General features: G+C 36.0%; 1 protein-coding gene across 4 annotated transcripts in view; it reads left to right on the forward strand.

The window, feature by feature from the left end:
* LOC144440812 (rho family-interacting cell polarization regulator 2-like) overlaps positions 1-18,926 on the forward strand; it is a 39,329-nt gene that overhangs the window by 11,150 nt on the left and 9,253 nt on the right. The window contains exons 2-12 of one of the 4 annotated variants that reach the window (XM_078130213.1): positions 3,403-3,521; positions 6,054-6,205; positions 8,142-8,226; positions 9,097-9,120; positions 11,987-12,015; positions 14,232-14,305; positions 16,346-16,443; positions 16,660-16,723; positions 17,093-17,136; positions 17,548-17,673; positions 17,883-17,972. In XM_078130213.1, coding sequence (XP_077986339.1) covers positions 3,432-3,521; positions 6,054-6,205; positions 8,142-8,226; positions 9,097-9,120; positions 11,987-12,015; positions 14,232-14,305; positions 16,346-16,443; positions 16,660-16,723; positions 17,093-17,136; positions 17,548-17,673; positions 17,883-17,972 — 876 coding nt within the window. In that variant the 5' untranslated portion in view covers positions 3,403-3,431. Of the gene's footprint in view, positions 1-3,402; positions 3,522-6,053; positions 6,206-8,141; positions 8,227-9,096; positions 9,121-11,986; positions 12,016-14,231; positions 14,306-16,345; positions 16,444-16,659; positions 16,724-17,092; positions 17,137-17,547; positions 17,674-17,882; positions 17,973-18,926 lie in introns of those variants that run through there. The other 3 variants (XM_078130214.1, XM_078130215.1, XM_078130216.1) reach the window with 3 other exon arrangements.

Here is an 18,926-nt window from a genome sequence, read left to right on the forward strand (position 1 = left end):
TGCTGTAAATTTATGTGGTGTTGTTGTAGAATGCATTTCATTCTGGACAATGGAAAGGCTACCCTGTCTACTAGTCTAGGCACTTGATCGGTGACTCCACTAAAGTAATTCATTTCCTTGGAACAGAGTCTCAGATCCAGAGAGTAGCAAAGGTGTCTATGGATTAGTAGAGTTCAATTCAAAGGACTGATATCGTAGATTAATTTAATCCCCCTAGAATTACTTCTAAAGTAAAGTCTTATTTACATGTGAGCACCTCGTAATACGGTACTCTGCATTTGTACATGTAGTGTCCTCAAGTGTTTGATTTGAACTTCAAAGTCATATCTAAGTTCTTGACTCTGTCACAGTGTGTATCTTGCTTAGAAATGAGAAAACGTGAGAAACATTACAACGACATGATAATATGTCATTTGACAGATCTCTCAACAATGTATTACCATAATACTTCTTGATAACTTGTCTGTTGACCATGTCTAACCAGTTATTTCAACACTTGTGATGTCAAGGGCTGGTATTGTATGTAGTATGTGTGTGCATCATGTCTTTCAGTATGTTGGCCAACACTTTCTTTGTGACAAGTGTCGCATAACAAATTACTCCAACACTGATAGTCAACACTACATGTAGCTTTGTGTGTATAAAGCTATGATCAATATGCATTCCAAAGAATTAGCTTTACAATGTATGTATGTATGTATGTATGTATGTATGTATGTATGTATGTATGTATGTATATGTATGTATGTATGTGTGTGTGTGTGTGTGTGTGTGTGTGTGTGTGTGTGTGTGTGTATGTATGTATGTATGTATGTATGTATGTATGTATGTATGTGTGTGTGTGTATGTGCGTACATACATACGTACTTACATACAGCATGTGTCTATATAGTGTGAATATCTGTGTGTCTTGTGCAAATTGGCATGTGGCAGTGTGTGGATGGATGGATAACTTTGTGCATATGCATGACTTGTACACTGTACATTGTTTCTGTGTGTACCAATGTGAGAACGTGTGTCTTTGACTGGGGAATACCACTCCTTAAAAACAGCAGCCCTGGCAATCAGTTACATTTCATCCTATTTCACTTTTCAATTAATATCAAGACAACTAGTTTGCAGTGTGATTGATGTACTTGTTCAGTTGAATGTACAACTTGTAACTATTAGTCCCAGGGACTGTGTTTAAACTCAGAGCTTGGCCTGTATAAACATCTTTCACAACACAAGGTTTACTTTAAGAAAGTGAAATAAGCCCTATGCTTTCCCAGGCTTCTTGATTTACATTACCATTAAAGTTCTTGTAGATATATTGCATACTATTATATGTATTATACAATGTACCGTCCTTGGTATTGGGGGGGGGGGGGTACATAGCTGGGTAATGGGTACAGATGGATTCAAATTATAAGCACAAATGCATACAAAAATAAAAAAAACTTGGGTTTATAGGCCTACATCTTGCCAGAAAATAATAATCATAAGGAATCATAAACCTCAGAAAAATTTGAAAATCAGAAACATCATTGTATGTTTTTTAAATGTCTGAAAAATGTGTAAACTGGCCACTTTGAAACTATGTTGCCCAAAATATGGGGTCAGAGGTCATACACCGATTAAAAGAGGGGTCAAACCTCTTCGTAATGCTTAAAACTCAAGAGAAAAAAATCTACAAAAAAATCTATAAATGTATGGGGGGTGGGAGGTGTTCAAAACTGCACACACACACACACATACATACTTTTGCCACTATATGTACTATATGTGAGTAACCCCCCCTCCCCCTCCCTTGCCACACACTGCAATTACGCAGCATCTCCACTGTATATTCAAATTGATTTGTCTAGCAGGAATTCCATTCTTACCACCAACAGTGTTAGTTTATGCTTGTGGAGCATTGATATAAATGTAATGATGTTGCATCCTCACTTCACTTACCTTCAAACTGGAGGTTGACTTTATAGTAATGTGAACGAACAAAACAATTACAACCGCATGTCAGTGTGTGATGGATTACTACTGACATGTGCTGTCCACCCTTTCCCAGCAGCTAGATTTGTAGTAAAATTTGTCCGTTTGTCTATACCTAGCTGAGAGAGAGAGAGAGAGAGAGAGAGAGAGAGAGAGAGAGAGAGAGAGAGAGAGAGAGAGAGAGAGAGAGAGAGAGAGAGAGAGAGAGAGAGAGAGAGAGAGAGAGAGAGAGAGAGAGAGAGAGAGAGAGAGAGAGAGAGAGAGAGAGAGAGAGAGAGAGAGAGAGAGAGAGAGAGAGAGAGAGAGAGAGAGGGAGGGAGGGAGGGAGGGAGGGAGGGAGGGAGGGAGAGATTGTCAAAAATGAACACAACTACACATATACATTTGTAGTACACTGTACCTAGAATAACTGATACCTCAATTGCCAGATTTGATTAACTGTTATTTATTTATTTTGACCAGATTTCAACTTTGTGTGACAATGGTGTCATGTCCTAATTCTTCAACTTCTCTCTGAACTGAAAGACCTTCATAATAATGTAATATTATCCCTCAATTTCAGACAGACTAATTTCAGACACAGTCTAACACAACATTAGTCTGTGTGTTGTATACTGTAGAATTGTACTGTCCATCTGTTCCTGCCAAGTTTGACTAGATTGAGTAATAAACTAAATTTCATAAATGTAAACCTTCTTAGGTTTTACCTTTTAGTGTCACTTCTAAACAATATCCACCCATCAGTGTGTCCTCTAAGCCAATTTGACACACCACTGATGCACACAATTTCTAGTGACACACCAGAATTTGTGTCCCCCCCCCCCATCTCTTACTATGTGGTGTACAAGAAATCCCAGTTTTTCTCATTTTGACTCACAACAATATTTGGCTATCATTAGAGGGCACACTGCCACCCATTTTTCTGAGCCCTCTATAAAGACTTGTCTGTGAAGAGCTGAAATCGTCCGGGCAGTTTTATATAAACCTGGACTTGTCTTTCTTGAATTCAAATGGAAAGTCTGAGCATCATTCAAAGTCTGAGCATCATTATTGGCTAGTACCAGTTGGATGTTTGTAAAACCAGTAAAGACCTGTAATGACCCCTAACAACCAGTAATGACCCTTAACAACCAGTAATGACCCCTAACAACCAGTAATGACCCCTAACAACCAGTAATGACACCTAACAACCAGTAATGACCCCTAACAACCAGTAATGACCCCTAACAACCAGTAATGACCCCTAACAACCAGTAAATAAGAGTATAGTGAGCAATAACTAGCCAGATATAGCAGAGAACAAACAAGAATGACCCAAACAATGTGACATTTCTATCAAATAAATTATGACTAACACTTACCACCGGCTTTTCCCACAAATTGAAATAACTTACTAAATCATGTAATTAATGATTACTTCCTCCTTGACAGGGAAAACTTTGTGAATTACGGTCCAAACTATGGAGTCTTACTCATGGCAGCACCGACCAAGAAGTAGTACTTTTGCTGGGTTCAAGAGGAAATATATGCCAAGTAGCAGTTCTCCAAAGGTAAAACCAGGATTTGTATTGTCAACACATTTGTAATTCTGAAGCTAAAAGTTGGTAGTTATGTTTGGCACTTGATAAAGTGGTGGGGGGGGGAAGAGAGAGAGAGAGAGAGAGAGAGAGAGAGAGAGAGAGAGAGAGAGAGAGAGAGAGAGAGAGAGAGAGAGAGAGAGAGAGAGAGAGAGAGAGAGAGAGAGAGAGAGAGAGAGAGAGAGAGAGAGGGGGGGGGGGAAGGAGGGAGGGAGAGAGAGAGACAGAGAGACACAGACAGACAGACAGACAGAGACGGAGACGGAGACTTAGACAGATTCAGACAACAGTTAGTCAGAGTCTCAGACACAGAAAATCAGTCAGACAAAAAGCCGTCAGTCGACCAGTCATGCAGTCATACCGACAGAGAAATATATAGGAAAACTTGATTAGAAAAACAAAGCTTAATTAGAGACAATGAGGCAGACAGACATGAAACCAGGGTACACTATCTATGAAGAACATGATCTGAGATTGCCAGGTTCATATTTCATACGTGTGGAGTCATGATGGTGAAATGGTTAGTGTTTGGAATCTGTAGGTTATATAGTAGGTTTACTATCAATTGTAAGTCTTACTGCGGCCATTTTTTTCTGAATAACTATAGTCCGCGTGGACAAGATTTGAACAATGGTTGCGCCCCAGTCAACCCAGCTGTATAATTGGCAACCCGGTAGGATACAGGTTGCAATGTGAATGCTTTAATCCTATGCACTTATAGAGGCTGCAATGAATCAATCGTATGCTGTGCACATAGTTACTTACAGTGGTCACCTTTGTGAAAATGCATGGCCTCGTAGCAGTAACACAAGTAGAATGGTCACTGAGCTATACCCTTTGGGAGATTGATTCTAGCCTACAGAGACTTGGCTATCTGGCTCCACAGACTGACTGTTCTGGTGAACAATATTGGTCAACGAGATAGCCAAGTCTGTGAGTTAGATTGAAGCTAATATTGATGAGTACATTTATATGGTAGGCGTACAGAGAAAGTATCAAATTGAGACAGACACTGATAAGTAGCTATTTATACTACACAAGACTTCAAAATTGTGTGTAGAAAAGCATACTGTCTGGCCTTAGTTGTAGTAAACAGACTTCTCACATGTTTGTACTTTATGCGACTACCAGACATCCTTTGTTTTTGTAGTTGTAAATGTATGCAAATTAGTACACTGGACAATTCCATCTCCCAGCTATAGCTTTTAGTGGCATGACAGATAGCATATACATACTAGTACTCCCACACTCCTTGAGCAGTGAGTTGAAGCTGGGTTGACAAGCAGACAGTTGTAAAAAGGCCCGGCCTGTTCATTTTGTGGATCACACTGTTTTGGGTAGATGTTATTTTGCAATTGTTGTCTTTGCTGGTAGAACATGATGAGGAACCATACATTGATCAGTGGACAAGTACATGTAGGTATTTACATTTACTATAGTGTAGTGTATAATGTACTTCCCATATATTGCTTTCTTATTTTTAAAGAAATTACATATAAGGAACTTATATTTTTATAAAAAAGTCATTTGTATGTACAGTACTAGTATAGTACATGTAATTGTATGACGCATAGTACTCTGTGTATGTGTATGTGTGTGTGTGTGTGTGTCTGTCTGTATGTATGTATGTATGTATGTATGTATGTATGTATGTATGTATGTATGTATGTATGTGTGTATGTATGTATGTATGTATGTATGTATGTATGTATGTATGTGTGTGTATGTATGTATGTGTGTATGTATGTATGTGTGTGTGTGTGTGTGTGTGTGTGTGTGTGTGTGTGTGTGTGTGTGTGTGTGCATGTAAAACTATACTACATAATTTATGACAGATGATGTTGTTATTTTTGGCATTGCAGATTCAATGTCGTGTACACTCCTTTTATTACTTGAGAGTGTAGAGGAGTGTACAAAGTTACAAGTCTTTTAGTCTAGTGGCATTGAAGTGTTCAAATTGCATTGTGTTTCCTAGACATCTGTGGTTTCCTACCAAATCATGTACTAACAGCAATATGAGACTGTGTAACTTTTGCCAGATTTCCTCATAATTGTTAAAACAGATTGTAAAACCCTCATTGAAGGGTTCTAAAAGCTTTAGCAAAAACTGTGTTTGGAGAAGAGTTAGGAGAGGAACTGTCAGTGATACACTAGTAATAAAATATTTTCATTCTTCATCCTCTAAAACTTTCTATTGTCAACTATTGCAGTACTGAACTGTCACATAAAAAGTGATCTCGGAATGGATACCCACTTTCACTAGTATCTGTGACATAATTTGACATAGCTTTGTAACTTTAATTGAGATGCTTGGTCCTAATTGCATGCTAATTATTTCTGACTTTTGACCTGGCAGCAGTATCCTTCAAGTCAACTGCTATAATATGTGATATGATGTATCTTATGTCTTGTTTTGTATATCTATGAAGGGTTGTTCCGGCATCCATCATATATCTTTCAGACTAACGGAAAAGTTCACTGTTTTTGTTTGTCCTTGTTTTGAAGGAGAGCAAGCCATTAGGAAGTCCACTGCTGTCCAGAAGGTCAAATAACAAGGTCAGAAGAATGTTCAGCTTTAATCGAGCTCAGAGATTACCCAAAGTACCCCGACCAGCCAGAACAGGCATCATTTTTGATTGCCTAAAACAAGGTTTACGGTAAGTGTTCACTTGTACACAGAGTTCATATTGTGTTTTTGTTGAATTTATTTCACTTTTTTTTCACCATTTAATGATCAACCTGTATACACAGAGAAACCATACAATTGTATACTTTAGTTACTTGACATTAACAGATGGGTGATCCCTATATTACAATGCATATTATTGACTGTACTGGTGTAGTTCCTGTATCAACATTCAATATGCTATTGATGGCTTTAGTTGGTATGTCAATGGAATGGGTCAATTTACAATGCAAATGAGAATTCTATATATGACAAGTAATATTTAAAGTTATGAATTGGTTGTCAACTATCTATACAGCATTATGTCTTGTGATATATATGTGTAGCCCTGCTGAAAATATGAATTAAAATGAAAAAAATATATCGACAACTAATTTTCAGTTATGAATTGACTCAAAAATCCATACTGCATAATATCATTTGATGTATATGTATTGAACTGCTGAAAACATGAATTAAAATGAAAACAAAATATTGATAACTAATTTTCAAAGTTGTGAATTGACTCAACAATTTATAATGTTGTGTATGTATCATATTTGTGATGTGTAGCACTGCTGAAAACATGAATTGAAATGAAAACAAAATATTGATAACTAATTTTCAAAGTTGTGAATTGACTCAACAATTTATAATGCTGTATGTATCATATTTGTGATGTGTAGCACTGCTGAAAACATGAATTAAAATGAAAACAAAATATTGATAACTAATTTTCAAAGTTATGAATTGACTCAACAATTTATAATGCTGTGTATGTATCATATTTGTGATGTGTAGCACTGCTGAAAACATGAATTGAAATAAAAAAATATATTGATAACTAATTTTCAGAGTTATAAATTGACTGAACCATTTATACTTTGTTACGTGCCAGGTCAGGTTTTGATGTGTAGTTAGTACTGTTGAAAGTATGAATTCATGTGAGAAAAACATGAAAACTAATATTTAATTTTATGAATTGACTGTTAACAGTCCATACTGCAGTATGTCTGAGAAGGCGTGTTGTACATGTACTCACACATGAACTTCAAAATAGATTCATAGAGTCTTTCGTAGTTTTCACGCAAGTCCTATATAAATGCCGCCTTTATCCTAGCAACTTCTGTAAAACTGTCATAACAAAAGTTGTGTGGGAAAAGTTGCTGAGTCATGTATCCTGTGTTAGTTATATATACTCACTGGAAATGATTGATAAACTTTCCCAAACATGACCTTTGACCTTAATAAAACAATAGTAACTTAAATTGATATTTTATGAAATCTTTTTGAAGTTTCATTTCAGGTAATTATGATTATGACGAATTAAAATTTCATATAGAACTTTCTCACACTACTCAACACACACTTTACAATTATTATAGCCCCTGTACAGGGACAAGGGTCCTTTATATGTCTGCAACTCCCTGTTGAGTTCCCAAGGTTACTGCTTGGACTGAGCTCAGTCTTTGTTGCTTACTTTAGCCATTTAAGAAATAGTGATGTGGCTTAGACTGACAACTTACAGATTCAGAGCCAGCCACTCTAACCATTCAACCATCAAGACTCCACAGTATCTGATATATTTTCAAGTGACTTTTTATAGTTTCTAATAAATGGAACACAATATCAGACCATTGTGTGAATGGATTTTCCTAATGTAATGTCACTTCTGAACTATTTCTCCAGTTAGAATACAAACTTGCATAATACATCTCACAGACAGTTTAATACACAATCAGGTTTGTCTGCTTTTAGTATCACTATGTAACATAATGAACATACCACAGTAGAACAACACTGGATGTAAGTTTGATTCCTATTCAAAATAAAAATTAGAGACTGCAATTCAAAATAATGGCAAGTAACTACGGTTACAACATGGTTACTATAGTTACTATAAATAATGTAATATATTATGGTTTCAGGGAGTATATAGATGCTAGGCAGACAGAGTTGGATGAAATGAAATCACAACAACATGGGACTTTGAAATCAGTACGTTCAAGGACGGTAAGTTCATATCATGATTCATCACATATATCTTGTTGTAGTTCAAAATCAGGCCATAAATAATTTATGTGGTATATTTCAGCTGAATCACTTGACCTTGATCAGCTGTTATTGTATACAATTCAATGACGTAGACTTGTCACATGACCATAACAGATGGAGAAGGAGTGATTTAGCAAATTATACTAGGTAAATTATTTATGTGGTGAGTTTGGAACTACTACTAAATATGATTCCTGAGCAAGAAAACAACGTTTTTTGGTTGCAACACTAAATAGTACAGTTTTCCAATGTACTCAACTATCACTCCGAGAAGCACACTTGCTGTACATTCAACTTCACATATGCATTTTGAGAGCACACAATGCAAGCCTGGAGACTATTAGAACCACAACAAACAAGGAACCGACTAGCAATACTAGTAGTCAAGTTAATACCTTATTGGAATATATTTTTTTGAAGCAAATACATAACTTTCATCGGAATCACTCAAACTTCATCAATGTAATGATGTTAAGGAACCAACTGTTCAATATAGTTAGTCATTTCATGACTTGGTTGTACTAGAAAATGAATATTCAATGAGCCTTTAGCAAGTATAATAATGTACATAGCAGCAGTTGAAAACTTTTATAATTTATGTATTTTATTTCAAAAACAATTTTAGACAATAAGGGCAATCATCCAACTATTTGAAAGAATGTGAACATATTCCAAAGAACTGCTTGACTTCACTTTTGGGAAATTTAATGAAATCAAAAATAAGTATATTTTGTACATCTCTGTGATAACTTGGTGTTGTACATGTATATTTTAGAACAAACGTCATCAATTGTTAAGTAATTCTTCTTTCTGTCATTTTGTTTTCAGGGGTTTCATTATGACCTTGACAAGGTAAGAATTTAATTTTTACAGTATTATAACTATTCCAGGATTTTTTTCTGTAAACTACAGATCTGAATTGATGTGTTGGTTTTAATAGCCACATTAAAGTATGCATGTTGTACAGATTTTGCATACATCATATAATTTATGTAATGTATTGAAAATATGAGAAATAGAAGTATGATTTCTGTCTCGTCATCCATCTTGATTTTTTGATGATGGAAATCATATCACTTAACTCATAATAAATTTGGTATGAAATGAAAATATTACCCAGTAGTACCATATATGACATGTGATCAGTCACCTGACATGTCTGTCGTTGCTATGGCAGCTATTGACACTGTGTGTAGCCCTAAGGGGGAAAGGGTATCACTCGACATGATTCCATCACTGGTGTGTGCATCTATCCATTTGTTCATCATGTCATTTCCAACAATATTCTTTGCAGCTCAGCTATTACATGAGTGTATTTTGTACACTGATTTTTATAACCGTGCAAAGATTAAGGCTGCAGTTACATACTGAGTAACTTAAATCAAATCCAGGGATGTCACAATTCTTAAAATCTAGGCTTACAAAAGTGGATAGGCGTACTTTCCCAGGTTATTTCCTTGAAGTAAATAGTAAAGTTTGGCCCTATGCCAACAGTATACCCTAATTGTATGTCAATGTACCCTAGTCCATCATCGTCGCAAACCACGGCCTGTTTTACGGCAAAGTTCTTAACAAGTTTGCCACTTTAAAAATGTAGTGTGAGAAATAATAACTCTGGTTTGCGAGAATGCAGTCCATGGATGTAAACCAAGTATAAGACAGGTCTTTATGATGCATGAATACCAGTATGGCATTATGCTCTTGAGTATTTCACTATTTGCACTAATGTTTGCAGTGTTTTCTGTGGCTGTATTTTTACGACTGAAACATGTGAAAGTACAGCAGGAAAGACTGCAAGCACAAGGAAATGCTCTGGAAATACCCTGGGAATACCCTGGGAATGCCCTTGCTTGAAGTCTATATTGCCAAACAGTTTGCATGATGTGTAGATGTCCTGGTCTTCAGTTCATAACATATTCAGACATATTGTGTATAGGGAACATTAACCCACATATCCCAACCTTTGCATAAGTTTCATCAGTGCAGGTAATCTGGGTTGGTATACATTATCCAACCATGCATGCATAATATAGGTTAGTATTAAGTATCTAACCATATATAATGTGGCTTGGCCTAGGTTATCCATATTCAAGGTTGGCATAAATTATCCAACCATGCATAATCTGGGTTGGCATAAATTATCCAACCATGCATACTCTGGGTTGGCATAAATTATCCAACCATGCATACTCTGGGTTGGCATAAATTATCCAACCATGCATACTCTGGGTTGGCATAAATTATCCAACCATGCATACTCTGGGTTGGCATAAATTATCCAACCATGCATAATCTGGGTTGGCATAAATTATCCAACCATGCATACTCTGGGTTGGCATAAATTATCCAACCATGCATACTCTGGGTTGGCATAAATTATCCAACCATGCATACTCTGGGTTGGCATAAATTATCCAACCATGCATACTCTGGGTTGGCATAAATTATCCAACCATGTATACTCTGGGTTGACATAAATTATCCAACCATGCATACTCTGGGTTGGCATAAATTATCCAACCATGTATACTCTGGGTTGACATAAATTATCCAACCATGCATACTCTGGGTTGGCATAAATTATCCAACCATGCATACTCTGGGTTGGCATAAATTATCCAACCATGCATACTCTGGGTTGGCATAAATTATCCAACCATGCATAATCTGGGTTGGCATAAATTATCCAACCATGCATATTCTGGGTTGGCATAAATTATCCAACCATGCATACTCTGGGTTGGCATAAATTATCCAACCATGCATATTCTGCGTTGACATAAATTATCCAACCATGCATACTCTGGGTTGGCATAAATTATCCAACCATGCATACTCTGGGTTGGCATAAATTATCCAACCATGCATACTCTGGGTTGACATAAATTATCCAACCATGCATACTCTGGGTTGGCATAAATTATCCAACCATGCATATTCTGCGTTGACATAAATTATCCAACCATGCATAATCTGGGTTGGCATAAATTATCCAACCATGCATATTCTGCGTTGACATAAATTATCCAACCATGCATAATCTGGGTTGGCATAAATTATCCAACCATGCATACTCTGGGTTGGCATAAATTATCCAACCATGCATAATCTGGGTTGGCATAAATTATCCAACCATGCATATTCTGGGTTGGCATAAATTATCCAACCATGCATAATCTGGGTTGGCATAAATTATCCAACCATGCATACTCTGGGTTGGCATAAATTATCCAAGCATGCATAATCTGGGTTGGCATAAATTATCCAACCATGCATACTCTGGGTTGACATAAATTATCCAACCATGCATACTCTGGGTTGACATAAATTATCCAACCATGCATACTCTGGGTTGGCATAAATTATCCAACCATGTATACTCTGGGTTGGCATAAATTATCCAACCATGCATACTCTGGGTTGGCATAAATTATCCAACCATGCATACTCTGGGTTGACATAAATTATCCAACCATGCATACTCTGGGTTGACATAAATTATCCAACCATGCATACTCTGGGTTGGCATAAATTATCCAACCATGCATACTCTGGGTTGGCATAAAATATCCCACCATGCATAATCTGGGTTGGTCAATTCTCCAACCATGCATTTCAGGGTTGGCATCAATTCTCCAACCATGCTATATGCCACTTTAGCCATTAACCATCCTGCTGCTTACTGTGTGTGTTCATCTTTCTGTCTTCATTCCCCTAGCACATCAAGAATACAGAACGCTTCATAAGGTATGTAGCTGCTGGGAATAAGGTTCTAAGTAGTCTCTAGCACTCTGTTCCCTATCCTCTGCTTGGTGTCAGTTTAACACATACATACACACACACACACACACACACACACACACACACACACACACACACACACACACACACACACACACACACACACACACACACAGTGTGCAGTGGTGTCATGCTCACTGTCAGCTCACTACAAGTAGAGTACATGTAATTCTCAGTACCTGGAATATAAATTTTTAATACTAGGTGGTCAAAATAGAGCAAGAAGTTTGACTTACTCTCATATGCACCTATACTAAGTGCATGTGTAGTGCATAAAGCAGATGTCATGATGTCGACCAATAAAATGATTTGACGTATGAAGGTGGTAACATGTGTATTTCATGTACTGGTAATGAGAATACCATACTTAGTCAGTTCATACATAAACATGTAGTTCATTGTACTCTCACACTCAGTCTTACAGAAAGGCTACACCTCTCACAACTCTTTTAATGTAGCTTGTACTTAGTAATTTCTGGCTTTGCTTCATTGCTGCTGATAATGTATGCGTGTATACATATACATATACATTACCTAGAATATTTAATAGCATCGTATCTGTCCCTTTCTCCAACCCTATAGAAGGGAGAGGCAGTCTAGCAGTCAATATTCGCCTGTCTGCATGCATCTGTTTTTTAGTCAACTTTACACTATGAATACTGGTTAATTCTATACTGTCATGTAGTAGTTAGTAGTGTAATGCATGACTGCATGCATATAGTAATGTTATGTACATCAAAACATAAGTACACCTGTATGCATATGTTTTTAACCTTGTAAATCAGAGACTCTCTATCTTGTTGGTAATTCACTGTAAGTTGTCTCTTTAGCAACACAGTTCACATGATATGAATAACAGATTGTGCATGCTTCATTAAGCATAGTGACTGTGTTTACAGTATCTTCTGTGTATAAAGTTCACCGTGTAATATATTGAACAAAGGAGTGTATTCTGTGTTGTGTATTGTTTTAAAGCTGCAATAGTTGTCACTGGAGAATTTGTTTTAGAGAGTTTGTTACATGTAAAGTCTTACTTGTGTTGATGTACATTCTGAAGTTATCTTTCGGCAAACTTGTGTTTCATGGACAACTATTACTGTAACAGCATTTGGTGGAGACTCAGTATTGTTTTCTACATGTACATATACTTAATGTACAACATCAAGAGTATTAAAGGCCCATAATTCAGTCCATGATCTCATATTAGTGTAATCTTAACAGTGAAGTCATAATGATTACATGTATATAGGTGCATTTTTTTGTTCTAGACCGTAGATCCTCCTACATGTATGTATATGTCTAGACCAACTTTTTCTGTAGCTTTACAAGATAACAGTGTTTAGCACCTAACTTTTAATTCTATATAGAGTGTAAGTCTTTGCAAGGGCTCCGGTTACACCTATTACAGCTTGCAATAATTTGATGATTGCGTGACTGTTTGTTGCTTTCACTGTCTGACTGTCAGTAATTGTTCTTACAGGATATTACATGCATGCATGGCTCTCTTGTAAACAAGTGTTCTATTGTGTATATTTATTTGATAGAATGTGTTGTTTACATTTACAACCATTTAATGTCAATGATACCAATGTATGACTTCAACATAATGAGAACATTGTAAAGGGTGACTGTACTTAATTCTGTGTTTCTCATGACCCAATTGACCTTATGTTAATTCATTCTGACAAAAAAAAATTTAAATTGATGCCCTCTATGGCAGGAGTAGAAAAAAGTCACAATGTCACTGATTATCAAATGGCAACCCCTATAGGAAGCACAGATCTGAATAAAAATTATCATATATTGCTGAAATTTGGGAAATTTAGTTCAGGGCTTCCTACTGTAATTCAGACTGATAAAGTATAATTATAAATTGAAATAATCATCAACATGTACGTACTTATAGTCATATATTTACTTTTAAATTTTTTTTGTTAAATTGTAACTAACTCATCAACCCATAATTTTTAAGGTGTTTCAATGAGAAACATAGCATTATGTAAGTATTAGCACCCTAATGGTCATGCAGATATATAATACACAGCACCATCTATAATATGTATACAAAACTGACAGTTGAAGTCAAAAACTGCCCACTTATCAAACTATATTGTATTTATTGGTTAGATTTCTTATTCTCTTTTAAATGTTGATGTTTGCAGGAAATTAGACTTTCATTTGTCCAAAATTGATGAACTGCAAGATAATTATAATATCCAGCAAAGAATACGAGAAGGTATGTTTACTGGTAATCTGTCTGTGAAGTCTGTCTTCTAGTACTAGATGAAATCTCTGTGAAGTCTGTCTTCTAGTACTAGATGAAATCTCTCTGTGAAGTCTGTCTTCTAGTACTAGATGAAATCTCTCTGTGAAGTCTGTCTTCTAGTACTAGATGAAATCTCTGTGAAGTCTGTCTTCTAGTACTAGATGAAATCTCTGTGAAGTCTGTCTTCTAGTACTAGATGAAATCTCTGTGAAGTCTGTCTTCTAGTACTAGATGAAATCTCTGTGAAGTCTGTCTTCTAGTACTAGATGAAATCTCTGTGAAGTCTGTCTTCTAGTACTAGATGAAATCTCTCTGTGAAGTCTGTCTTCTAGTACTAGATGAAATCTCTGTGAAGTCTGTCTTCTAGTACTAGATGAAATCTCTCTGTGAAGTCTGTCTTCTAGTACTAGATGAAATCTCTGTGAAGTCTGTCTTCTAGTACTAGATGAAATCTCTCTGTGAAGTCTGTCACCTAGTACTACATGTCTTGTAATGCAAAAGGGCATGAGTCTGTAGCTTCATAGTTTTCCATCTTCAAAATATTCTGATGTTATAATTGTAACCTTAAATAATATACATATCCATCATCAGTGTTAAGGCCTTCTTTACTAATGTTACTCTAGAACACCATTAATGTACCACTGCATAGACTCTACCACTAGTATGTAGTGCAGCGTTAGGGCCTTCTTTACTAATGTTACTCTAGTGTAGAACACCATTAATGTACCACTGCATAGACTCTACCACTGGTATGTAGTGCAGCATTACAGCCTTCTCCACTAATGGTACACAAGTATAGAACACCACCACTAACATCCCACTGCATAGACTCTACCACTGGTATGTAGTGCAGCGTTTTGTTAGGGAACACACTTCAGTGTACTGTCAACAGTAGTCAATTTGAAAACACCGATCACAATAACCAAGCCTCTTTGTTTGCAATCAACTGTTTTAATCATACTCTGTTGATAAATTTAGTGTGCATTATGTCTGTACACTTTACACTGATTAACATCAGCTACAAACTATACCAATTCATCTGCAAGATCTCCATTCCAAACGTTGGCACTTTTCAGTTCATTTTATTTTAACATAACTGAGTGAACAAAGAACTCTCAGTTATAGTGCCTTGACCTACGACCTTACCAGTACTCTAGTTGTGAAACTGACAAATGCTGTTGTGTATTTCATTCCATTACTTACATAAATAACTTACATGTGTGACATGAATTCTAAATTTTACTTCATAAATACTTACATATGTGACATGAATTCTAAGTTTTAAAGCAATATCTAGATTATGCCAATGTGATAATGTCAAGGGTTTGACACAAAGTTACAGGAAAAGAGTGTGATTGTCATTGAATGACATGAATTCTAAGTTTTAAATGCTATCGCTAGACAAAACCATGATGTCTAGAGTTGTGGCAGAAAGTTACAGAAAAAGTAATACAAAGAAAGTGTGATGAATCATGTCTGTGTGTTATTTTATGTATATATATGAAGGATTTTACATCAACATATTATTAAGTTTTTGTGTATCGCTGGTACAAAGAATGTAGTGACAGATTGCTTGTATTAGAAATTAATTAAATTTTGAGTCGTTATGAATGACTTTTCTTAATGTGTTAATTAAAAATACCATGAAGATTTAGAGATTAACAAAAATGATGACAATTGGATGAGCTCAACAAAACTCAAGTTTATTTATTTCTAAACAGGTTTTTGATCTGTTAGCAGGGTATCTTTAGGTCAGCAAAACTTAAGAGATTATTGGAGGTTAACTTGTTGATATATTTTATTTTGTTGTGTATTACGAATTCCCAAAAAATAGAATGACGAGTTTGAGATTAACACAAATGAAAACTGGATGGTCTCAACAAACCTCAAGTTTGTGTAATTTTAAACTCTCATTGTATCTGTTAGCAAGGTATCTTTAGGTCAGCAGAAACTTAGAGATTTATAGGAAATTAGCTTATTGATGCATTTTGTGTTGTTGCAACTGACTAGGTGCTAAGAATATTATGAAGGCATATGAAGATTCCAACTCACAGAATTGTAGGGACCATATACAGGAAGCCAAGACTGGATTCAAAGATTGCACACAGGTTAGTTCACTTTTGTCTGGTAAACATGTCTGGATGAAGTCCTTTTTGGTTCTGGGCATAGTGAACTGAATGAGTATAGGTAGAGACATGTAACTTAAGAGATACTTGCAACATAGATAGCCTAAAAAAAACATCATTGATCTCAAAATTGTGAAATTTGTTACAGGGACAGTCACTGTTTACATGTAATATCTTAACATTCTTTCTACTTTACAGGCAATGTGTTGTATGGAAGCAGAACTAGAAACTTTGCTTGGCTATTTTCATCTGGAGGTCAAAGGTCAGCATTATCATAAACTATTCATCCTGTATAGACCTGTAGTGTAGTTTTTTTAGTTGCTTCACTTATAGACCATATGTACTCAACTTTGGTTGTCATTGTAAGAGAGATGTACACTAAAAAACCTTTGCAATGCAATTGTTGACTGCTAATTTTTCGTGTTGATTTTCCAGTGGGTCTTACAAAGTTTCTGTATTTGATAAGTTGTGAGTTGTGTGTGGTCCAGTATTCACTTAGAACACTTAGCAAGGGTTACACTAGGTCATAGGTCATAGGTCATAAGGGTAATTTGTATGAGAGTTTTAAAAACCCCATATGATTACCTTGGTTATGTTAAAATTGGCATTCTTCTTTTAAACTTCTCTGTAGGTATTGCAGGGTTTGCCAGGCTTTGTGTTGGAGATGTCTTTGAGGTAAGTAACTCTGTGGATTGATGGAGACAAAATACTAATGAGATTGACAACATTTGTAGATTAACTGTGTGTTTTCATTTGTTTTCATGATTACACATGGAATATTCATGAGTCCTGAGTCCCTGTTCCCTTCAGTGTAAAGCACATCTCATGAATATTCATGAACATATTATTTCTGCTGACTCCCATGATGCAATAGCCCATAGCAAAGATACCCTATGATAAAGGTATAAGATCAACTTAATGTTTCTCTGAAATTGCAAGTAATTTTAGGTGATGTAAAATCATGAAATGACTCTCCAGAACCCATAGTTTATGAAAATGACTTCATTTGCTGGAGTGGCATTCCCCTTTAAAAGAAATACCACAAATTGCAATCACCCCAGTCACAAATTTTGATGTTTTTCATAGGTGGCTCTCAAGCATGGCAGTCAGAAATGGAAGTTTAAAGGTAGAGTGGAGAAAGACACAGACCAGACGTGGGAAAATAGGACCACGTTACTGTACCCATTAATAGCCGATAGTATCAGTATTAGGGTAAGTGATATGAAACCCTGTTATTATACCAAGACTTTTTTTGGTGTTCATACTCTTTGCTTACTGGAATGTATTACTCTTCCCCTCATAATTTTTGGAGGCAAAAATATGACAACACTTTCAAGTTCATGAAACTTTAAACACCATTAGTCTTTTGTTGAATGTCATGGATGCAAATATGAAATTTAAATATCTCTTTTGTTGATCAGGTGACAGAGTTAAAAGGACTTGGTCGTCCTAATGTAGTCCTTGGTAACATGGAGTGTGATACCACAGTACTGTACAAAGCTGAGCCACAGGTATGACCACACTTTGTATACTACTAGTATATGTAGATGCTAAATTCTCCCTGAATTCTCGCTACCTGCAATACAATTCTATACATCACTGTGGGGTCAAATGGAACGAAGTCGCGCGATAATGCGTTCTAATGTCGACAACTACACTTCCGGTCGGCTATGCTAATACACAGGAATGTTTCTTTTCCATTTTCAGTTGTAGACATCTCTTGTAATTTTGCTCTGGAAAGATACTGTACATATTTAAATTTCCCACCTCCATAATTATATGAGCTTGAAACTTGCGTTTATCTTATTTGTTACAAATTAAACTGTTGGGAAGAAACATTCATGTGTTTTGACATAGGCAACCGGAAGTGTAGGTGTCGACAAATGCAAGTGCGGTCGCGAGACTGCGTTCCATTTGACTCCTTAGCGATGCATAGAATTGTATTGCAGATAGCGAGAATAAGGTAACAATGGACTTAGTTCTCCTGTAATTTCTTAGCTCCTTCTTGATATAATGAGCCTGTTTTTCAAACAAGTTAATTTTTATACTTACTATTGACAATTTTTGCTCAGAGAGTCAAAATTTGACTAAGATTCGGAATAGGTTTAATATTAATCTCACATGATGTCGCAATTATGCAAATAGCTTTGATCATTTGATGTATGATGTATCACATGATTATGTCAATAACTTCATGATGTCACTTCTGAATCACTCACATGATGTCACCATTATGCAAGTAACTTCTGAATCACTTTCACATGATGTCACAATTGTGCGAATAGCTTTGATCACATGATGTATCACATGATGTGTCAATAACTTCAATCACACATGATGTCACCATTATGCAAATAACTTCTGAATCACTTTCACATGATGTCACAATTGTGCGAATAGCTTTGATCACATGATATATCACATGATTATGTCAATAACTTCAATCACACATGATGTCACCATTA

This window comes from Glandiceps talaboti, chromosome 10, assembly GCF_964340395.1.
Source record: "Glandiceps talaboti chromosome 10, keGlaTala1.1, whole genome shotgun sequence".
Taxonomy (NCBI): domain Eukaryota; kingdom Metazoa; phylum Hemichordata; class Enteropneusta; family Spengelidae; genus Glandiceps; species Glandiceps talaboti.